Here is a 25,354-nt window from a genome sequence, read left to right on the forward strand (position 1 = left end):
CTCCCCCCATGTATCATTACAGAGCTTAGACAGACAAAACAATACAGGGCATACTCCTTAAGCTAGTATAATTTAATTTACCATTAGCATTCCTTCTCATTAAATTTTTCATTTTTCTTTTTAAAGATTTATTTATTTATTTGAGAGGGAGAGAAAGAAAGAAAATCCTCAAGCAGACTCCCCCTCACTGAGCACAGGGCTGGATTCCTGGACTCTCAGATCATGACTTGAACTGAAATCAAGAGTCTGTAGCTTAACCAAGTGAGCTACCCAAGTGTTCCTTCTCGCTAAACTTTCTGAAGTTAGGCAGCAATAAATAAAAATTTACAGGTAGTTTAATATGTTAATTAAATTTTGAATAATGATGTTTTTTCAAAATAGTTCATTTCCAATCATCAAAATAGCTATTTGATACAAAGAGGTCATTTTACATGCAATGAATATGAAGATTCTTGATTATCATTATTTTGTTATAATTACATGGCTAATTTTGTTAACTGGCTTTATTTTTTTTTTTAATTTTTTTTTATTTATTCATGATAGGCACACAGTGAGAGTGAGAGGCAGAGACACAGGCAGAGGGAGAAGCAGGCTCCATGCACCGGGAGCCTGACGTGGGATTCGATCCCGGATCTCCAGGATCGCGCCCTGGGCCAAAGGCAGGCGCCAAACCGCTGCGCCACCCAGGGATCCCTGTTAACTGGCTTTATAAGAGGATCTAGTGTATTAGCACACTCAGTTCTTCTTTAATGCTAGTCTATCAGTCACACAATTAATAAATACCAAGGAAAAACTAAGTTCATTCAAGGCTTTAAAAAGACTTAAAATATAAGTGATGCTACAATACATATATCTTCCACACTAATTTAAAAAAAAAATCTCCAAGAGGCCAGGCTAGAGTTACTAGAGAATACAGTATATCTGGCTTTATAGTTAAATTCATACGTGCAGTAAGAGCTCCAAAATGGTAATCAGCTGTTGCACTGTGTGAAGCAGGTTTCTCAACAGCAATAGTACTGACATTTGGGGCTGAATAGTTCTTCATTGTGGGGAACTGTCCTGTGCTTTGTGACATGCTAAGCATCATACTTGGCCTCCATTCTTTAATAGATGCATGCAATAAACCTCAACTGTGACAACCAAAAACATTTCCAGATATTGCTAAATGTCCCCTGGGGGACAGAACCACCTTCAATTGGAAACCAACACTCTTTTTTAAATTTATTATTATTTTTTAAGATTTTATTTTTTTATTTATTCCTAAGAGACACACACAGACAGAGACATAGGCAGAGGGAGAAGCGGACTCTCCAAGGGGAGCCTGATGTGGGACTCAATCCCAGGACCCCAGGACCCCGCCTTGAGCCAAAGGCAGATGCTCAACCACTGAGCCACCCAGGTGTCCCAGGAGCCAATAGCAATAGGTGTCAACCTTGGTTTCATGGTAGAAACACTTGGTGAGCTTTTAAAACTCCCAATGGCCAGCTGCACCCCACAAAAATTAAATCAGAATATCTGGAGTGAGGGGGTGGGAAACAATTTTTTTGAAAGCTCCCCAGATAATTCCAATTTTTAGCTGAGGTTGAGATCGACTACAATAAAGTGACAAGTATATCTACATAATTTTTCTCTCCTTTGCAGGACATCTATGAACTCTCAGAGAGTACAGGTGTATTTTTTAAAAAAGATTTTATTTATTTATTCGTGAGTGACACACAGAGAGAGGCACAGATATAGGCAGAGGAGAAGAGGTTCCTCACAGGGAGTCCGATGTGGGACTCAATTGGGACCCCAAGATTATGCCCTGAGCCAAAGGCAGATGCTCAATCGCTGAGCCACCCAGGCATCCCAGTACAGGTGCATTAATAAGTATCCCCCGGTCACGTCTTGTCTGGATACTAGATGAAGCTGTATACTCAGGAAAGAACTTCTAAGAACTTATTATAAACTCATTTAGTTTTAGTCAACAAATTTTAAAACAATACACCTAACTCAATTTTTATTTTTATTTATTTATTTTAGAGTTTATTTATTTATTTGGGGGGGGGGCGGAGAGAGAAAGGAGGGGCAAAGAGGGAGAGGGAGAGAAAATCTCGAGCAGACTCTGTGCTGAGTGTGGAGCCAATGTGAGGCTTGATCTCATGCCTCTGAGATCATGACCTAAGCCAACACCAAGAGTCAGATGCTTAACCAACTAAGCCACCCAGGCACCGCATCCTAACTCAATTTTTAACCAAGTATTTAGAAATTCAATAGCATTGCTGCTGATAGGTGGCAGTGTTAAGAAGAAGGGGATGCTATGGGTGTGGAGAAGGGGTGCAGGAGGGAAAGTAAATTAGGAATATGTTTCCAAAGATATGCAGGGATTTTGTTTCTTCACTGGTTGATAATAATTTCTTTCCATGAGTATTGAGAGAAATGCGTACAAACACGCAATCAATAAAGTTAATTTAGGATTCTTATGCATACATTTAAAATGCTTTTACTATATTAACTCATCAAATTCACTGACTTGACTTATTAAAGAACTTAATGATCTCTCCCTATAAGTTTAGTGAAGACACAATGCAGTGAGCCGCAGAATAAATAAGAGGTGAGGAAGACAACTTTATGTAGACCCCATACATGAACTATCTCAGAGATCTAAAAGTTACCCTGCCTTAGGCTGTCAGGATATTCCTTCAAACTGTTCAAGTTGTCTACTAGATGCTAGGTTACCATGGGGAGTTAAGATCAGTCTGCAAGACAAGAAAACTTGAGACAGTTACATAATCATATGCTGTGTTGCACTGCCAAGTGCCAAAATAAAAAAGAAGGATTCTGTCTAAATGTGATGGAGAGATCACATGCTTTAAAAAAAAAAAAAAAAAGTTAATATAAGGAGAAAATACCCTCCCCCCACATGTCAATTCCTTAAGACACAGAGTAACAGCAGCCAGGAATGAATTTCTCAGGCAGGATAACTTAATACTTTGGAGAAATTTTAAAGGAGTGGGTGGAAGTCTGAGACAGCAAAGGTGAGGTGGAAATCTAAAGCCAGTTTGGGTAGTAGTGGGGAGGGGAAGAGGGAATACATGGGGTACACTGAGTATGCAGATCTGTTCAAAGTCTACCTACACAAAATAGTCCATTTTCCCCTTCCTATCCAGGGTCCAGGGTCCAAGGTCCAGAACTGCTACTAGACGCCAGTGTGTGTGCTCCCCAAACAGAAGTTTGGAGAAATCCTGCTGAAAAAGTGAATGATCTCTGGAGAACATATAGACATTTAGAAATCTCTCAATATAAAGCTTGTTCACCTAATAGTCAAGTCCAACAGCAGATAAACTCTGATTATACATGGAACTTAAGCTGCCATTTAAAAATATGAACAGGGATCCCTGGGTGGCTCAGCGGTTTAGTACCTGCCTTTGGTCCAGGGCGTGATCCTGGAATCCCGGTATCGAGTCCCACATCGGGCTCCCTGCATGGAGCCTGCTTCTCCCTCTGCCTGTGTCTTTGCACCCCCTGCCCCCGGTCTCTCATGAATAATTAATAAAATAAAATCTTAAAAAAAATAAAAATAAAAATATTAACAGATAACAGAAAGATAATCAGACACGTTGAAGAAAATTTCCAACATGAAGATTAAAAAAACCCCCAAACTTATGACAGTAATAAAAACTCAGAAGAAAAAAAAACTCAGGAGAGACAATATAAAATGAAATACAGACAAAATAATTTCGTATCTCTATGCAAACTTCCATCCAAATTAAAAATGCATAAGTCCTTAGTAATTTCAGATATTTAGACTTATCTCACCGATATACCATTGTTTATTCACAACAGCATTGTTAGTATTATCAAAACCTAGATGTCTATCAACTGTGGTCTAAGTGAATAATAATTCATAGGACAGAATAAGATGCAGCCATTCATAATAACTAATAATTAGGATTATATAATTCTAGTTATTTAGGTATAATTCTAATTGGAATTGTTGCCTATGGTGATAGAAAATGGGTGGCTGAAAGGCAAAGGTGAGATACAATTTCTTCCCTATACATCTTTAATACCTTTTGACTTACAATCACATAAATATAGTAATGACTCAAAAATTAAATTAAAATTGAGAAAACTATAGGGGCACATACGTGGCTCAGTCAGTTGAGGTCATGATCTCAGGGTCATCAGACTGAGCTCTGAGATGGGCTTCACACTGGGTGTACAGCCTGCTTAAGATGGTCTTTCTCCCTCTGCCCCCAAAACCCACATGTGGATGTGCTCTCAAAACAAACAAACAAACAAACAAACAAACAAAAAAACAAAAAACGAAGAACAAACAAACCTGGTAATAACTATAGCTTTTGATCCAATAATTCCATTTCTAAATAGTCCATACTTCAATGTTACTTTTATACAAGCACAAAGATATGTAATTCAAGGTTGTTGAGTACAGTATTATTTTAATAACAGAAAAAATGTCTTAAATAAAGAGCTTAAAAAACACACACTATGAAACATTTACATTATGAAATACTGTGCAGCAGTAAAAAAAGGAATGCAGTAACTTTATATATATGGACAAGAAAAACTACTTAGGACATACTGCTTAGTGATAGAAGTCAGACCAATATGTACGGTATGGTTTCATTTGAATTAAAAAAAAATCTAGGAATAATTGACATAACTTCTATATATAGAAATATAGAAAGATAGGGGAGCCTAAATGGCTCTGTCAAATCTGACTCTTGGTTTCAGCTCAGGTCACGCTGTGGGATTGAGCCCCATGAGGGGGCTCTGCACTTGGCAGAAATCTATTTGAGGATTTTCTCCCTCCATTCCTTCACCCCACTCATGTGCATCAAGGACACTCTCTAAGTAGATAAATGAATCTTTTTTTTTAAATTTTTATTTATTTATGATAGTCACAGAGAGAGAGAGAGAGAGAGAGAGAGAGAGAGAGAGAGAGGCAGAGACACAGGCAGAGGGAGAAGCAGGCTCCATGCACTGGGAGCCCGACGTGGGATTCGATCCCGGATCTCCAGGATCGCGCCCCGGGCCAAAGGCAGGTGCTAAACCGCTGCGCCACCCAGGGTTCCCAATAAATGAATCTTAAAAAAAAAAAAAAAAAAAAGAACCATAGAAAGATAAAGCTGTTGGGAATATTATAATCTCAGGAGGGTAGTGGGATGAAGGAGAGAGTAAAGAATGATTTTTATTCGATCCTATACTTTTAGACTGTTTCAGTTTGTTATAATAAGCATATATTTGTATGTTTTGTAGAATTCATAACATATTGAGTATCTCATAAGGTGTTAGTATCCAGGATATAAAAAGAACTCTTACAACCCAACGACATTAAAAACAAACAACTCAGTTAAAAAGTGGGCAAAGGGCTTGAATATATTTCTCCAAAGACGTACAAATGGCCAATAAGCATAAAATATAATACCACTAGCTAATCAGGAAATACAAATCAAACTGAAATGAGATACTACCACTACCTCACATCCATCAAAATGGCCACTATCAAAACCCCAGGAAGTAACAAATGTTAATGAGGATGTGAAGAATCTTGTGCACCGCTGGTGAGGATATAAAGTGGTGTAGCCATTATAAAGAACAGTATGGTGATTCCACAAAAAGTTAAAAAATAATTACTATATGATCCATCAATTTCATTTCTGGGCATATACCCCAAATAACTGAAAGCGTATCTAGAAAATATATTTGCACACCAACGTGCATAGCAGCATTATTCACAACAGCCAAAAGGAAACAACGTAAGTATCCATCAGTGGAAGAATGGATAAACAAAACATGGCATACACATACAATGGAATCTCCGAAATATGCTATAATGGATGTACCTTGTGAACATGATGCTGAGTGAAACAAGCTAGTCACACAAGGGCAAATACTGTATGGTTCCACTTATATGAGGTTCCTAAAATAGTCAAATTAATGAGATAGAGATAGATAGCATGGTGGTTTCCAGGGGCGAGGGAAATGAGAATGGGTAATGAGTTTCAGTTTTGCAAAAAAAGAGTTCTGTGGATGAGTGGTGGTGTGGTACCACAACAATGTGAATGTATCTAATATCACTGAGCTATACACTTAAAAATGGTTAAGATGACAAATTTTATGCATTTTGCCACAAAAAAAAAAACACAGAAAATATTGTGGTTTTATTATAAGCAAGCTTAGGGCAAAGTGTAAAAAAAAGCACCTTGTCTACTTGGGAAGAGGAAACAAACATTATATTTAAATGGCAATTTAAATTGAAAAACAGCAGAATATGACAGGATGATTAACTTCATTATTATTTTTTAAAGATTTTATTTATTTATTTGTGAGAGAGAGATCATGAACAGGGGGAAAGGAAAGATGGAAAAGCAGACTCCCTGCTGAGCAGGGAGCCTGATGTGGGATTTGATTTCAGGACCCTGGGATCATGACTTGAGCCGAAGGCAGAAGCTTAACCAACTGAGCCATCGAGGCACTTGACAGGATGACTAAGTTTGAAAATCATAAATCAATGATTTTCAACCTTTTTCTCCCTTCCTTCCTTAATGCAACTGAATTCTAAGTCACTTACTTTTCCTATCAGCTGTAGTAGTTCATTTTAGATGGCAACAAGTAAAACCAGGCTAAGGCTTACAGATAGTAGAGTGCGGATTTAGAAGGAGCCTGGGTTCCCTGCTGGAATTACAGAGCTGCTGAAAGGAAAACTGAAATCTTTTGTCTTGTTGAAACTACTGTTCATTGGATATTCTGTTATACACAAATCAATTTAATCCTTACTGGATAAGGCTAAAAAAACAACAACAAAAAACTCTGTTCTTACCACTCCCGTGCACCCTTCTACTTTTTCTTTCTTCATCCCTTAAAAACCTGTCTGCACTCACACCTACTTACCTTTCAGGACACTGCAATCAGGCTTCATTCCTCAATAAAATATGGAAACTGCTCTGGCAATAGATCCCTGTGGCCTATTAATGACACATCACACGGATCTTTTTCTTGTCTTCCTTTTTAAATTGAACTGTCTGAGGCACAGGAGACTGAACACCTCAAAATAATCTCTTTTCTCAGATTATATTATGCTTTCTTGTTTCTCTTTTAAATTCCTTTGGAGGGCTCATGTTCTTCTGCTTAACCCCTAAATACCAGTTTTCTCCCTATCCTTAGAATTTCTTACTTTCTGAGATGATTTTCTATTGCTTAAATTTCCAAAAGTTCTCCAAGACCTACACACGGAAACAAGTTTAATTCTCTTGGCCTGGTCTCTGACATCTTCTCTTTGACTCTGACTATAAGCCACTATGCACTGAGTATCATACCTTCTACTAAGAATGCCCTTCTGAATCTCTAGTCAGCTTGGAAAATTCAGTTTTTATGATTTTACACGTCACCTCTTCTGTGATGCTGGCCCTCACTCCATCAAGTTGATCTGGAAACTCGTTCTTTGTGTCCTGCTTATTTACTGATCTGTTTTTCCTGTTTGAGGGTAAGGACTATGTATATGTAACACTTGATAATTTAATGCACTCAAATAAATTTACTTTAAAATCATTTATTCTAATTTGTTGATTGTAACAAAACACTACTAACTTCTTCCATGATCTCTTTGTCCTTGGAAGTGGTAATACTAAAGTCTTAATAAAAGAAAAGTACTAAATACCACCTACCAATTGCCACAAATCAAGCTGGGGGCAGATAAAGAAGCCAAGGTAGTAAGAAATGAGGAATTGATAACTAAAGATTCAAAATAATGACTGGGCTCAGGGGCATGCAGTTTTTATAGGCAGGGTATTGGAAAAGACTCTGGTTTTAAATTAGGAGACTTGGTTTGTACTTCAGTTATGATTACAATGTATTTAGTACAGTGAATGTGATTTGGAAAAGTCAGTCAACCCTTTCTACAACTGTGTCATATAAGAGAACCAGTTCCTTCTGGTATAATAACGTTATTATAGCTCTATCCTGCCACTCTTCTATTATTCAATCATTCTATTCTATTCTATTCATTCAATTCATTCTATTATTCAATGCTTTTTCTACTATTACTAAAGAGTTGAGAAGTTAAACAGTAAATGCAGTAAATGCACTTGTGAAAGTGCAATTGGTCAGAAACAGAAGGTGAAGAAAAAGAGACGATTTAACTATTCCTTTGAGAGTCCAGTCATAGAAACACAGAAAAAAGAGAAACTGGGATTAAAAACTTCTTTGAAATAGACCACATCAAGCAAGTCTGGAAAAAAAAAAATCTTACCTGAAAAGTAATCATTTAAATACTATACAATGTATTTAGGGTAACAATTCAGACACTATAAGAGTACATTTCAATGGTAAAAATCTTAGAACAATTTATATCTTAAGACATATTCAATATCCATATTTACGTGTCAAATATGAAAAAGTAATGCTGAAATTGATCACTTTTATGCTTTAGTTTATTTCTAATCAGTTAAAAATATTTAATATATAATTAAGGCATAGTAGTATACTGCCCTCAAAAATTTAATTTTAAAAAGAATAGTGCGTGGAATAAGTTTCTAGAGGTAACAGGGATTAGTGCAAAAAGAGCCCAGCCTTAAAGTACAAAACCTTGGTTCAGATTTGCCTAGTGAATTCATTTCTTTGAGTCATCCTTAAAGGGAAGGAGGGATGATATTTGCTTCCACTTATTGTATTCAAATGCTATTACCTTAAACAATATATCATACACCTAATAAATTTATGAATAAATTTATGAATTATGTAGACATAATTAGGCTTAATCTAGATTTTAGACGGGTATAAAACATTTATGTATCATTTAACTTATGAAGTGTTCATTATTTTAATACTTTCAAAACAAGCGTTCCTAGAATCTATTTCTGCCTTCAAGGTTGTCCTAAGAGTTTCATTTAAAGTCATTAATAGAACAGAAATCACAAACTTAAGCTGGTAAGTATCAAAGCATCATACATATAAGATTAATATTTATACACAAAATGGTTATATAGAAAATTAATATAGTCATATTCCTTAAAAATATTAAATATTTTTTAAAGGGATTCAGAGAGAACATTTGTGTACGAGAAAACACTGCAGCCAAAGTTCAAGTTTACAAATCTGAAAGTTTGTGATTCTCCCCAGAATGAAAGCAAACAGATTTTTAGGACTGCTAAAAGAGGCCATGTTTCAGTTAGTGAGAAATCCATTTAAGATTAACGCTTATGTTTCTTTCCCAGGTAACAGGAAAAAGCAGTAGTTTTTTCCTGCTACCCTCCCCTGTTGCTAAGTGTTTCTAGCAACACCAGGCTTTCTAGATTGGTTCATTCCATCAGCTTCTTCTATGGGTCAGACTTCAAGATCAGGAACAACTTTAGAAGCATAATGTAAACAGCCTACACAAAATGACACAAATGGTTAAATTAAAAAAAAAAAAAGAGATGGGTAAATATATATATTAGACAGATACCCAGAATGGGCCAAAAATATTTATCTCAAAAGAGAAAAAACATGAAATACATTCAGTATGATCCAGGATCATTTTTTGTTGACAACAGGCAAAAACTATAACAAAGATAGAAATCATGAACCTTTTCTTGTGTCAAACATCCCAGAGATCTATAAAACAAAACTCATTAAAAATACTAAGAGGAACTGTGACAAATGTCACTTTTGTAAGAGATTAACATACTATTCATCTTCAACTGCTTAAACAGACCAAAAAGAAAGGATTTTACAGAATTTGAAAGATTTGAAAAATATAGAAAAGTGGAATTAGCATATATCAATACATAGTGAATACAGTATAAAATAAAGAGGCTGTCCAGAAGTATTTATAAAAACTAATAATTTGTTAGACTGAAAGTAGACCTCAACAAATATAAAAATTCAGAAGTTTAATAGGCTTCATTTTCTGATCATAATATAATGAAACTACAAATTAATAAAGTGCAAAACAACAGAACTCTCAAGAACATGAAAGGTTAAAAACAACTTCTATTTGGGATCAAAGAAGAAATTAGAACTATAATTTTACTCTAGTACAACATAATGATAATTTTAACAAATCATATCCATACCTAAAGGATACAGCCAAAACTATAATCAGAGGTAAACTCATAGATATAAATGTTTGTATCTTAAATAAGAATGAAAACAAAGAATTCTATTTAGAGTAAGAAAAAAATCCCAAGAAAATCAGGAGAAGGAAAAGAAAGGCACCTAATAAGTAAGAAACAAAACACCACACGCAAAAATACCCCCCAAAAATCAAACCACCAAAAAACAAAAACAAAACACCCTGATATATCAATCTTAGCTTCATTTTTTTTCTAAAAGAAAACCAATAGAAATAAACTACAGCCAAGTGTAATTTGAAAAAAACAGAGGAAAATTCAAATGTATAAAATTAGAAATATGAAAATAGATATAAGGGATTTAGAAGATAACTCAATTTAGGAGAGAATAATAATATGCAATGCTATGCTGATACATCTGAAAATCTGAATGAATTCAATGAGAAACAAATTACCAAATTTGACTAATGAAGTAAAAACCTAACCAGAAAAAAAACCCACAAAAAATTGTCAAAGTATTACCTCCAACAAAGCCTCCAGGCCTAGATGGTTTTATGGTTGAGTTCTTTAAAACTTTCAAGAACAAATAACTCCCATGCTATATAAACTGTTCCAGAGCACAGAAATTTAGGGAAAGAGTTCCAATTCATTTACGAAGCTGGCCTAACCCTGATATCAAAACCTGACAAAGATAGCACAAAAAAAGAAAATTACAGACCAAAATATTCACTCATAAATATAGATGCAAAGATCCTAAATAATATACTTGAAAACAGAGATCAATAGTACACTATAAGATTATACATCTTGATATGAATAGAACATTCATTCTAGAACTAAAAGAAGGGTTTATAAATTAGGTAATATCTTTATATATCACATCAATAGGTCAAAGAAAAAAGCACTTCATAATAATCTCAATAAATGCCCAAAAAGCATTTGATAAATTTCAATATCTTTCTCATAAAATAACAAATAAAGTCTTGATCAACTATAATACATCCTTAACAAAGAACTATAAGAGGAAATGATGCCTATCATTGTTATTATTTAAAATCAGAAGGAAAATTATCAAAGAATAAAATAAAGAGAATAAGGAAGGTACACAGAATAAACTTTACTCAAGAGTCAAAATTAACTGAAAAATTAGGATTAAACAAAGTTCAGTAAATATAAAATGTACAACATAAATAACAAGTCTACAATATCCTATAAACCTAAACAAATCAACAGTAAAGCAATGGAAAGAATATTTTCAATATAAATAACATAATAAAAATTACCAAGGAATAAAACTTAGTAAGAAAAATAAGCGGATTTAATTGAAGGGAAAAAACTGAAACATCACTGAAGGGCATGAAAAAGATGTAAATTATGAAACATACTTCTAGCTCTGAAATTAATTTTTCTAACATAAGATTTCACATTTAATGCATTTTGAATCAAAATTCCCTTGAGGTTTCCTTTTTTAAAGTGAGAAAAGTGGTATCAAACTTCATATGAAAAGCATTAATTGGTCTGAAAATAAAACCAAGGAAAATTTTTAAAAAGAGGGATAGTAAGGGCAGTCTGGTCCTACCAGTTTTTTATACATTTAATAATTAAAATACCAAAAATGGTTTGGTAATGGAATAAGGACAAAATAACAAGGAAAAAGAACTGAGTAGAAAGGGCTTTGGTAAGATCAAAGTTATATTACAGATCAGTGTTTTAAGAGGAAAAAATGATTCAATAAATAAGCATGGAATAATTACTTTATAATATTTAGAATAAAACTGAAATCAGTGCCTTATTTAATGGCATTCACCAAAATAAATACCAGATGGACTAAAGGATTATATATAAAAAGTGAAGTAAGAAATATCTTTTTTAAAAATCTAGGAAAAATAACATGGGTATTCAGCTGCTAGTGGCATAGGTAAATTCTAAGCGTAACAGCAATGCTACAAGCTTCAAAGAAAGTGGCTAAATCAAATTACTTATAAAGAGATTTATTAAAATAAACAGCAATCTTGAAAAATATTTTTAAAAATCTTAATAGATAAGATCCTTAATATATAAAGGTCCATCCATAAACCAGCAGCAATCTCAATTTTGATAATCTACACTAAATTATATCATCAAAAATGTTCAGTGCAATATTATTTGCCACTGTTCCCCCTTCGAGAATTGTGTAAACAGTGGAGCCAAATTTGGTTAATAACAAGAACATACACACAAAAAGAAGGCATTAGAAAAAATAAAAAGAAATAAACCGAAGTGGTTATTTTTAGGTAGTAAGATTTACTGGTACTAGTTTTTTTTTTTTTTTTAAATACATTTATAACTTTTTGCCAAAACTGTAATGATGAATATATATTACTTTTGTAATTCAAAAATAATATAAACACATTAAGGATCATTTTCCTAAACATAGATTATCAGAATTCAAAAGTTTCAACAAATACAAAAGTTCACGATCATTTGTAAAGTGTTTTTGTATGCTGAAAGCCCCTTAAAGCTTTATGTTCCTATTAGTATCTTAATGTAGAATGAAGATAAAGTTAAAAGCAGTCAGTCAATGCTGTGTTTGATTATATCTTCATTTTTTTCTCTCAAAGGGATTTTGATTTTAATGATTATGACAGAATTAATTTCATAAAAAATATATCTGAACATCACTGCAATGAGTTATACAAGGGTCTATGTGTAATAGGATAGCTTAAAATAAAGGTATATTTCATATTAATAACATTTTTTCAGTGAGTATTTAGAATATATGTTAAGTTTTTATGCAGGAAACCTCATTAAGGTACTCCAAATAGGAAGATGACTATATAATAGGCCATTAGGAAAGGACAAAATTTCTCTAAAAATCTTTACTGAGTGTTATTTTGTGTCTAATTGAAATCTCTTTGTGATTTAAAATTCTTGTACTTAAAAAAAAAGTAGTTATACTACATTTTGCTTTCTTTAGACAACACAACTTAAAATAATTTAAAAACTTTTTTTTAAAATAAAAAACCTTTAAGCAGCTACTTCCTGATACTTGATCTACATCTTGCCTGTTTGTAGTCCCTCCTACATTTTTCATCTCTCTCAAGTTATTTAAACCCACATGGCAAATTACGGTTTTAGGCAATGAACGATCAAATAATAGAATACTTTGAATTTGGAGTTCCCACGTGTTACGATGCTGTGAACACACAAACATACTTTCTTCTTAGCCAGTCATGCTAATACATGTTTCTCTGCTGTGTCTCTTACCATAGTTGTATTATTTGTATGCATGCATACTAATTATATGTATACTAATTCATATTTTGAGCAGCTTATTTATTCACCCTAAGTGGAAGTCACAGCCAGGTTTATTTCTAACTACTTGACCAATCTTTTCTACCCACGCAGTATGCTATCACTCTAATTTAAGAAGTGTGCCCTCTCGCCCACTGTGAAACACTCATGAAATCTGAGTTCTAGACCTGTATCATTCCCTAACTAGTTTTGTGTCACTGGGAGAGCCACCTACCCTCCCTGGATTTCAATGTTTTTATCTATACCATGGAGACAGGAGTGCACTAAAAGACTTAACGAAGTCTTTTAAAACACTGAAATTTTATTATCAATGTCAGGGATCAGAGTCCATTCTAACCACTCTTAATATTAAATTAGCGTCTACTATGTGGAAACCCTGTAGAGAATACAACGGTACATAAAGTATATCCCTGGTGAAATGCTTTTTGAACTAAAATACCCAGACTGAGATACAGAATTATACTAATTATGAAGAGAGGCATAATCATTAGCATAATTATTTCAAATTCCATGAACTATTTCCTTTCTAGTCATATTATTATAAAAAAAAGTTACTACTTTTTTAGGAAAGTTACCTACTACCTCCCCTTTCAACTCTAGTCAAATTCCCTTCCTCTTTTATCTCTGTTGTTCTCTACTACAGCTACAAATTAATTGCTCAAAATTGAAGCTCCCAGTGCTTCTGCAAAATGATGGAATGTTTTATTTCCCTTTTGTTTAGGAAAAACCTGTAACTTTTCATATGAAAAGAATTATGAGAGTTTATGGGAATCTCAGAAAATGATTTGATAGAAAAATGTAACAATTCTTTGTCAAAGGCAGGAAACCTTTAGGAACATAAGGACTGCTTTAATAGGCCAGAGTCACACTTCCACAAAGATAGGGTACTGTCTCTAATGATGATGCAAAGGGTTCTATAGTGGAAAGACACCATTTCAAAAAATATATGATATCTTGAGTTCTCTTAATTCATTATGAAAATGTCATACATTAATTTGTCCAGTTTGCCTTTTGGAAAACCACCAGGACATCTTTGGATTACTTGTTCCTCAACATTTTCTACTTCAGACAACTTTTAGAATTTTAGAGCTTTAAGAAATGCATTACATTACCTCTTCAATTGTCTCACTTTATAGACAATGTATAAAAAAAAACAGTGGTTAAAACACTTGTCCAAGTCACAAATTTAATGACAGAATCTAGTCTGTGGATCCTCAGTCCAGAGTTTCTTCAACCTATCACATGTTTACTGATATTAACAACCTTTTAATGAGTTAATATTTGCTTCTTTGTAGTTTTATAGGGTTATCTCTATTTTAATTAATTGAATTTAGTGAAAAACTAATACTTACTATAAATACATACTTATTTTTTCATGAATGGAAGGGGCTGTGTCTTATTATATCCTCAGAACTTAATACAGGGTATGGCACATAGTAGATACTCTATAGATTATTATAAATTAAGAGAATGAACTTTATAGACTTGGGTCATATGCACTCTTAGCTTTAATTTTCTTAAAGAAAAAAAACGTCTAAAGCTCTTCAGTTTAACTTTGTTCCCTTGATCATTTCAGACATTTTTCTCTAGTTTTTCTCCAGGTCCATTATGTTTCTTAAGATGAGGGAATCACAATTTTCAATGAAAGTAGAAGTTTTCTTTCTATATACTAAAATCTCAGTAAGTGTAGTCCCTTCGTGTCATTTTATACTGATTAACAAACAGCATTTATTTGACACTTTTCTTTCAAATTGTGTAAGTACAACACACGAATGCTTGCTGATTTGACATTTAAATACCCTGAAAATGTTGGTTTTATTTACTCTGCCATAATAAATTCTGTCTTCTGTATCAATTACAGAAGTGTTAAACAAAACCAGACTTAGCAATTATTAAATTGTCTTTATCCAGAAAGGCCCATTAGTCTCTATATTTTTGTTTCCTATACTTAAATAAATTATCTGTACAATCAACATTATTTGAGTGTCTAATATGTATAAGCCACTCAACTTCCTCATTCATGAATAAGTAATTCACAATATTCCAAAAACTTACCCCTTTTTTCATTGGTGTAGAAAAGGATTAGAAAAGTTTTGGACATATGAAAACGTCCCTTAAGAAGTCTAAATGAAAAACATGTTTTCATTTTTGCTTACACATTAACTTATTTATTACCTTCCACTGTTCTTCTAACTCGAGACACACTCTTCCTTTCACCCTTAAGAACTCTATAGGAACCCTTTTATTCAGCAATCCTATACCATTATCATTCTACCCTCAAACATCCCTCCTATCATCCAGAAGAACTTTAGAGAAATCCTTTTATTCAATAATCCTATCTTTTATGATATTTGCTACCAGAGAAGCTTAGATAGAGATGGAAAGCATCTTGGAAATCTCTAAGGTAAACTCCCATATACTAGCATGACATTCACCAATTTTAAAACAAATCACTATAGCCGTGTGTAGTACTTAAGCTCTGTAACACCTCAGCATGCCTAATATATGCACATTTTACTTACTTGTACTCATCATAGACTTCCTGTTTGGGCAATGAAGTCTCAGGATGTTCTTCTAGGGTATTTCGAATCCAGGAAAAGGCATGCATTTGCTGTGCCCGACTAGATGACACGGCATTCTGATCACTGATTGTAAAACAAAAACATGTTTTAGCTGAACCGGCCAGCAATTGATAATTTTTGAGCCAGGACTTTAAGTTCTAGTAAAGAATTGCATGTAAACACACTATTAATGACCAAACTAAAGCCATACAGCAGATGCCCAGTTATCTATATACCAATTGTCCATTTGGGGTTGTGAGTCATCTTCCACAGCTAGTGACTGACTGAAATTACTGCCCTGTTCCATCCCTCCGGATGGTCTCTACAGTGGCAGAGGTGATGGAGTACTGACAACATAGGTATTTGTTTTGGTGAAAATGATCCCTAAGTGGGTATTTGTTCACTTACTTGCCTATTCATTTGCCTAAACTTGCCAAATCATCAAACTGTTAAAGTTATGGAAAAAAATATTTTCTATTTGCTTATTAGCATTTTCAAGTAACTACTCTGAAATCTTATTAAGCACTTCATGTGCCAGAATACAAATCACACCAGAGAGATCTTGAGAGGACAAATCTCCTCCTACAGTCCTTCTTGTAACTGGCTCCCCTCCCCAGGCCAATATTTCTACTAAACATCCTAAGTTTTTACTATATGGTAGCATCATTTATAAAAACTAAATCCATAAAATGGTACACTCAAGATAACATGAGGGAAGTTCCTTTTTTGATTCTGACATTCATCCCAGCTAACTATAACAATTTATTTAATTTATTTAATTCCAAAGATACTGAGTTTTTAGAGCAAAAAAATTATTAAAATGGCTATAAAATTTGGTTTGAGGAAGAAGAGGTAAAAGTTAACAGAATTTTCATGCCACTTCTTTCTATACACAATTTTAAAGTAACTGAATTTTAAGTATAATGTACATGAATGAGTGAAATGAACTTTGAGAAATACTTAAAAGGATGAAGAAACTTTTAATAGAATGCATGAGCTAACAACTATTTTCTATATGAGACTATTAAATGTTTTTAGTAATGAAAATACAGGACTATGCCCAAACACACTTAAAGTATCGTATATTTATAATACATTCATGTTTCATATACGCAATTTTAAAAAATATTGTGATCTGTTCACATAGAAGTAACTAAAACAACTCCTGCATCTTCATTGCTTACAATACCCATCTATTTATTTTCTGCTTTTCAATTCAATTTTCACAATCCCTCATACTACATAAATACATCTGTTTAAAAAACATAACCCAAATTGTATTTCATAGCATTTACCCAGATGTACAAATGAATCAGCAAAAACTATAAGTAAACACTTAACCAAATATGATCAAAGAGTAAAAAGATCTATTATTTTGCCATTCTGTTTTCTGATGATTTTAGGAATAGCACACAACATTAACAACCATGACACACATACTTTAAGTATGTCCTATTAACACTGTAATTAAGGGAAAAGCAAGAAGAGAGATATACCTTTTCTCTCCATTGCTGAGACCAGAAGGCAGCTGAAGGTAGAGGTAGAGTTTCTCCAGGTCTGTAAAATTCTCAACTTCTTTCTGATTACAAAAGATTAAAAAGAAGACATCATTTTTAAAACAATTGTTTATCCTCAACAAAATTTACTAACACCTGTGTACTGCTGGTAGGAAATGTAAATTGGTGCAGCCATTGTGGAAAACACTATGGAGTTTCTCAAAAAATTAAAGATAGAAATACTATATGATCTAGTAATTCCACTACTGAATATTTACCCAAGTAAAATGGAACCATAAATTCAAAAAGATATATGCATCCCTATGGTTATTGCAGCATTATTTATAATAGTGAAGATATGGAAGCAATTTAAGTGTCCAGTGATAGGTGAATTGGATAAAAAAGGGTGTGGGATAGATATACAATGGAATATTATTCAGCTATAAAAAAGAATGACATCTTACCATTTGCAACAACATGGATGGACCTAGAGGGTATTAAGCTAAGTGAAATAAGTCAGTCAGAAAAAAAAAAAAAATCACAAAGAGAAATACCATGTGATTTCACTCATATGTATACTCTAAAAAAAGAAAACAAAAAAGAGTAGAAACAGACCCATAAGTACAGAGAACAAACTGGTGGCTGCTATAAGGGAGGGAATGGGGGATAGGCAAAATGGGTAAAGGGAAATGGAGATACAAACTTCCAGTTATGGAATGAATAAGTCATAGGGATGAAAGGTATAGCATAGGGAATATAGTCATGGCATTTTAATAGCATTGTATGGTGACAAATGGTAACTACACTTGTGTGCAGAGCATAATGTATAGAAATTGTTGAAGCACTATGTCCTATACCTGAAACTAATGCAACATGTGTATCAACTATATTTTAATAAGAAAATGATAATTAAAAAACACTGTTTAAATTTAAACCAGATGGAATGAATCACCTACCAAAGCAAAAATTTAGTTTTTTTTTTTTTTTTCTCATCAATAAAGTAATAGTTAAGTTGTTTGGTAAATTTATTGCACATAAAAAGTTATTCAGAGAAAATGGTACTTTCCTATTAATTCTTATATTCTAGATATGAATAAAACCAATGCTTAGAGAAAAATTTCTCAGCTTTAATCACATTTCAAAAAGGAGGACTGCATATTTGAGAAGGAGGATTGCACAGTATCACAGGTAAAGTATGAGACTAGAAGTAAAAAGCATATTCATTAGTTAGTCTTAGCCTAATCATTTAACGGGCTACGAAGTTCGGTGCTCTGGCAAATTTTCCTTACAACTGTTAAAATGGGTAAGATGATTTCTGTGATCCTTTTCTAATTCTCAAAAACCAAAAACACATGACTAATGATGCTACTGTCACATGGAGACAGAACTAAAGTTTAAAAATATGAATTACTACCAACAACCCTTTCCACACTATGCAGATGTCATTATTCAGAGTTGCAGCAGTGGCTGCTATCTGGAGAACCAACTTGTAAGGATATCTGTAATTGTTCTGCAACTATATCCTTTTGTCTCTAAACCTATCCTTTAAAATAATTTCTGCTATGAAGAAGACTGTATAACTTTCTTTCCCAGCTTAGTTTGCCACAGAGTAGCTTTAAGAGTGCCACAAACCCTGTTATAGTAAAAATATAGTGAAATTCTGGTGGCCTACTTCAAGCAAAACACCACTGCAACTGAAAACGTGGACAAGAGCAGCCTGGGTGGCTCAGCGGTTTAGCACCGCCTTCAGCCCAGGATGTGATCCTGGAAACCTGAGATCGAGTCCCACATCAGGCTCCTTGCATGGAGCAATATCCTGAATAATTCTCCTCTCAAAAAAACAAACAAAACACAAATAGACATTTTCTTTGCCAACTGCTACTTAATATCTTTTCTCCAGTTCCCCAATGTTGTTTTGGAGTATGCTTAATTTTGTTCATCACACACTCCACTTTATCCTTTTTTTAGCCCTCTTAACTCTTTCCCCCATATTCTTCCAGGCTCTTTATTTTTCCTGTCACAATTTAAATCTAGGTCTTTAGCTGTCTTTCTTATAACAGTAAAGAAGAACTCATTTACTCGCTTATTTATTCATTAATGTTATTTCCTGACATGTTCCACAGATGATTTACAATAATTACAAACTCACAATGAACCTACAAAGATTGGAAATACACAGATGAACAACACAATAGTCCTGGACATTAAGGAACTTAGAAAAATTCTTAATTACTAAAAAGTGCACTAGCTGGTTTCCCTACCTCCAACCTCTTTCCACTTAAATCTTAAATTTAGTTCCTAAAATACTTCCTGTTGAATATTACTAATATCACCCACTTAATCTCAACAATGCCTAACATATTAAATCCAAAATAGATTATGTTATCAAAAGAACCCATATAAGAAGAAGTTAAGTTCTCAAAGCAAAGTTATTGAAACCGATTTCAAGTTTAGGGGAAACCTCAAATAATACTAGTTAATTGAATGAACTACAATGATAATTTCCTACTATTTTGGTTGAAGATCTCTTCTAATTTTTTTTTTTTTTTAAGAGAGGGAGAGAGGGCAGGAGAGAGAATATCTCAAGCACGCTCCACACCCAGCATGGAGCTCAACACGGGGCTCGATCTCACAACCCTGAGATCATGACCTGAGCAGAAACCAAGAGTCAGACACTTGACTGAGCCACCCTGGTACCTCAAAGCTTATGAGGACTTTTCTCTAACACATTTCAATCTTTGTAAGAAGACGTACAAAAAGAAATCTTTGAACTAAAGTTTGATTTAGGTGTCAAAAACCTTCCAGGAAACCACTTTAAACTTAATTTTGCATATGACCTAGTTAGTGCTTTGATCTTTCACATCCTGAACAGAAAAGCCTGTAGCAAACAATCAGATTCAGCATTCAATTTGATATCATGTGAGCCAGAGGGGGAAAAAAAAAGGTATAATGTAAGATATACAAAATCAAGTTACTTCTGAAGGTTTAAGGTAGAGTTTGGTATTTGAGTCCTACCATTGAGAAGGGAAAATTCCCTTCCCTTCTGAAGTTTTGGCTGATAAAGTATATTCATTCACACCATGAATTAGTAACATGGAGCTATCTAATTCCTTATATGAGGTGCAAGGAACGCAGTAAAGAGAACATGGAGCAGAGACAGTGCTCATCAATATTCCATTTGCTCACTGACATTTGTTTCCTTTGTAGTTACTTTAGGGCCACATGAATGGAGCACAAATGATATATTTCATTTCTCAGCATAATTAAGAATCAACAATCCATTCTTTTTCTCTCTTTGTGCACCTTGTATGTCATGGTGAATCTACAACATGCCAGTGTCTCAATGTAGGTTCCCAAGGGACTATGTGGAGCAAGAGCTTCCAATGATTTGTGCTATACATATAATGTGAATAAAAGAAAATTTTTTGGTTATGCCACTGGTATTTCAGGCTTACTTTGTTATGGCAACACAGTCTAGCCCATCTTGATTAATTTAGAAGGTTAGACTTTTCCCTCTAGCATTTCTGAGAGAACCGAAGATCTCTTTTCTATATGTAGATAAAAATGTGAGGAAGTGAAAAGGATTCTTCTCTGTAATCACAGTATCTTTTATTCAGTCATTTATTTAAAATAGTATTTAACTTACTGTGAAATTTCAGATAATTAACCATGAATATAAGATATTTATATTTATTAAAATGCAATACAAGCTAAAAAAAGAAAAGGTTGAGAGGCACCACTTTAGAATATATAGCCTTCATGCTGCCACTTAACTTTTAAGTCTGAAAATAACAAACAAACAAACAAAAAACAAGAGAAACCCTACTTATTAGCACACATGGGTAGCTTAGTTCAGTGTCTGACCTTTGATTTCAGCTCATGTCATGATCTCAGAGTTGTGCAATCAAGCCCTGTGTGGGGCTCAGAGCTGGGCATGGAGCCTGCTTAAGATTCTCTCTCTCCCACTGTACCTTCCTTAAAAAACAAAACAAACCCCAAAACAAATAAAAAACTACTTAAAAATTCATCTCTAATAATTTTGGACACATGATTTTAGAATATGCCTATTTGTCCCTCTACTTTGGGCCAGAGCAATTTTTCAAGAATTGATACTCAATTAATTTGCATTTCCTGGGGGGTTTTTTGCATTTAGTGTTCAAAAAATGATTTTCAGTGTCTGGTTATACTTCCTCCCTCAACTAGATTCAAGATTCTGATCTGTCCAAACTTAATCACCTTTTTTTTTTTTTTAAGATTTATTTACTTAGTGTGACAGCAAGCAAATTGAAGGGAGAGCAGAGGGAGGGAGAGAGAGAACCCTCAAGCAGACTCCCCGCTGAGTGCACTGAGCCTGATGTGGGGCTCAGTTTTAGGACCCTAAGATCATGACCTAAGCCAAAATCAAGAGCTGGCCACTCAACCACTGAGCCACAAAGTCGTCCCAAACCCAATCACCTTTTGAAACAGAATCCTGAAAAATAAGACAGAGCCAAATGGGTATCCTTTTAATATTGTAATATCCCATTTAATTTTTGAAATTTAAAATTATAAAGTATTTCAAACAAAGTACAGGAAGTAGGTACACATGCACCACTATTCATATTTAAAAGATACTTTTGCCATATTTGTAAATTCATTGACTTTAAACAGATTATACAATAGTTGCATGGATTAAAACTAGTTTATTCATTCTTTACTGAGAGTTATCATAGTTTCATGGTTTCAAATAGTGCTACAATGGAAACTCTTTATTTGTGACTGCTGTATCTCTGTGCAAGAGTTTTTTTTTCCTATGGTTTTAAAAATAGAAATACTTGGTCATAGAGGATGCACATCTTCAACTTTATTGGGTATTTCCAAATTACTCTCTGAAACTGTTCTGCCAATTTATATTTCCAACAGCAAAACTATAATTTTTCTACATCCTTGTTAAAACTTAAGATTAAATGTTAGTTAGCTACCCTATTGGTATGAAAAAATACTTCACAGTCTTACATTTTCTAGTTGAAGATAAGGCTATCTTTCCCTACTATTTATCATTTGAATTTACTATAATACAATGGCTAACAAATTTTAGCATGCAGAGGAATCACCTGGAGAGCCTGTTGAAGACTGCATAATCCCACCTCCAGAGTTTCTGATTCAGTAGGGTCTTAAGTAGGGGCTAGAGAATCCTGATTTCTAATACGTTTGTTCCCAGTGATGCTGATACTGGTAGTCAGAGAATCTCATCTAAAGAATCACTGTTCAAGGAATCACACATTTAAAAATGAGAGTATTTTTCATGTAGCCTATGTATCAATCCTCCATTGGCTATACGTGCTATTACATTCTCCTAGTTGTACCTCATCTTTTCATTTTGTTTTTGGAGTTGTTGATGTAGAGAAGTTTTTAATTTCCTGCATGTCAAATATATCAATCTTTTCATTTATAATCTGTGTTTTTTGTGTGTTTTGAAATTCTTCCCTATCCCTATGTCATAAAGCCACCCCCCCTTGTTTTCTTTTTAAAGCTCTCTTTTTCACATTTAGGTGTTTAATTCCTCTGGAATTTGTTTTTCTATAAAACAGGGTTCTAATTAAAAATTTCCCAAAAGATTAGATAGTTGTCCATAATTTGAGTAATTCACCAATTCCCTTGGAATTTTTCATGCCACATCTATTATGGGATTCTTGTTTACTTGCAGGTTAGAATGCCATTTTTACTTTCACTATTTAAAAACACCTTTCACTAAGGTGGAAAATTTAATTTTGAAAAAATCAACAATTTATCCTTGAGAGTAATATTGCAAAATGTATGATTCACTGATCCTTCTTGAAATTGTGTCAGAGATTTTTCATATAAAAATATTACCCAGTGATTAACATAGTAATAAAGCAGCTTTGATAGAACTTTTATAAATCTGAGTTTAACAGGTAAGTTTCCTATTGATAAAGAACTATTATGAATATATGACCTATATAAGTGAATTAAACAGCTGCTACTTGAGCTTGATAGACTGACCCTTCAAATCTAATCTCTCTAAAGCAGTAAGATACGTAGTAAGGTGCAGAATATAGAATTAATTGAAGGCTTACTTAAGAGTAGAATTCAAGATTTGCACTTATTAGCTTCATGATATTAGGAAGCTATTCAAGCTAATTTGTAAAACTGTTATAAAATGCTCACAAAATTTTTGTGAGGATTAAAAGCAATTTATAAAATATCTATGATAAATATTACTATATAGAGATTATTCTGAAATATGTAATTGCTTAAAAGATTTTGGTAGAAGAGTTTATTATCAAATTCTATCAACAAGTGTATAATCTTTTATTTGAAAAAGCAAGATGTCTTAAGAAATGTAGGAAATATTTTACCTTGGTGACCTCCACTTGCTTGGGAGGTACAACATAAGAACAAGGCTCCTAGATTTCATATGTGAGCATCATACTTGCCCTTAAGTTACTGAAGACAATGTTCTGCTAGCAGTGACTTTCCACAGAGTTAATGCAGAAAAAGGTGGATACTATTCCCTTCTAAGCCATCAAGATGAAACAGAAGTTAGAAATTACTTCTGATAACCACTGTGCTACCAGAGAGAAAGAAATCAATTTAGGCAGAATAGGTCAGAAATAAAAGCTTTTCCTAGGTTGGACGTGGAACAAAATGTGTAAATTTCTACTTGTCTTCTGTCATAAAAAATACTTGAAATAATATTCTATATTTCAAAAACTGAGTTTATTTTTAGCATTTCTGCTTGTATGCTCAGGACATCTGCCTCTCAACTATCAATACAAACGAGATGGATTGCTTAGGGCCCGGGTGAATTTCAAATGTCTGATTACCAGAACTTGAAGCCCTTCAAACAGATGGTAAGGTAATATACTCCCAGTATTTACTGCCATGGAATATAGTTACAACGTAGATTGAATGGAGAGATCTGTTCCTGTTCTTAGGAACCATCCTGAATTGGGTTTACTCTATAATTCCTCAAATGTTAATAAAAAGGAATTTCTTTTGTTTGAAATAAGTTTCACTGTGGTGATGTGTTTCCTGTTATGAGACTTCCCTCTCAGGTGTTACTGAGGGTTGTGTGTGTTTTTTTTTTTTTTTTTTTTTTTAAATAAGGTCACAAGACTGGGTGAGGGCTGATACTTACAAAGACCATAACGAATTGAGGGCTTAACTGTGAAGCTTTCAAGCAAATCCGTGATGTTGAATTGACATCTGAAGATCATTATCTTTATTTCCAGAAAAAGCAGACAGACACTCTTTTATTAGGATGTATATATACCCTTCAAATAACTGGCTAGGTTGACAATGACTGAGTTCTGGTAGATGACGACCAACCAAAGTATCATGTCCATAATTAGTTCTTTAAACTTTACTTTTCAATCTGGTATCAGAAAAGTTCTTTTTAAAAAGTTTTAATTTAAATTTGTATGTAAAACGGTCAGCCTAAAATCTAGAAACCTAAATTTTCCAGTCTGACTGTTTCTTCAGTTAATCATGTAGGGAGGGAAAATATCTACACTGGTAGGATAGTCATGCTTGAATCTGTATTTGATTTTATAAACTACAAAAATAAAATTAAAAAAATTAAATATTTCCCCCTCAGATGATACCGATTCAGGAACACAGTACTAAGAAGGCCTCTTTCTTCACCAGCATCACTGACAGAAGGACTAAAAGGGTGGGGGGGGGGTGTAAGTAGAACCTTATTCTATAGCCTTTTTTAATTTATGGAAACAATCAACATACCTGACATTACATTCTCTCAGGCCCCACCAGTTGTGAAAGCTGTCCTCCCACAGGATTGAATAAGGAAGATAGAGAAAAAGGTCAAGGTATGAGGACTCTAGTTTTCAATGCCTGTTGCTTAGAATTGTTAATTTTCACTTTCCTAACTTGCTTTCATAGAATCATGGTGGGCAGTGGGGGTGGGGTGTGATTTTCTTTTGAGCTA

The 25,354-nt window shown here is 33.8% G+C and overlaps 1 protein-coding gene across 3 annotated transcripts in view; it reads right to left on the minus strand.

Moving 5' to 3' along the window:
* The window catches only part of RFX7 (regulatory factor X7), a 132,771-nt gene that overhangs the window by 35,164 nt on the left and 72,253 nt on the right, over positions 1-25,354 (minus strand). For all 3 annotated transcript variants that reach the window (XM_077881193.1, XM_077881192.1, XM_077881194.1), the window contains exons 4-5: positions 17,407-17,489; positions 15,872-15,994 (exon numbers count right to left, since the gene is read on the minus strand). In XM_077881193.1, coding sequence (XP_077737319.1) covers positions 15,872-15,994; positions 17,407-17,489 — 206 coding nt within the window. The remainder of the gene's footprint in view (positions 1-15,871; positions 15,995-17,406; positions 17,490-25,354) is intronic.

The sequence above is a fragment of the Canis aureus genome, chromosome 32 (genome assembly GCF_053574225.1).
Source record: "Canis aureus isolate CA01 chromosome 32, VMU_Caureus_v.1.0, whole genome shotgun sequence".
NCBI lineage: Eukaryota > Metazoa > Chordata > Mammalia > Carnivora > Canidae > Canis > Canis aureus.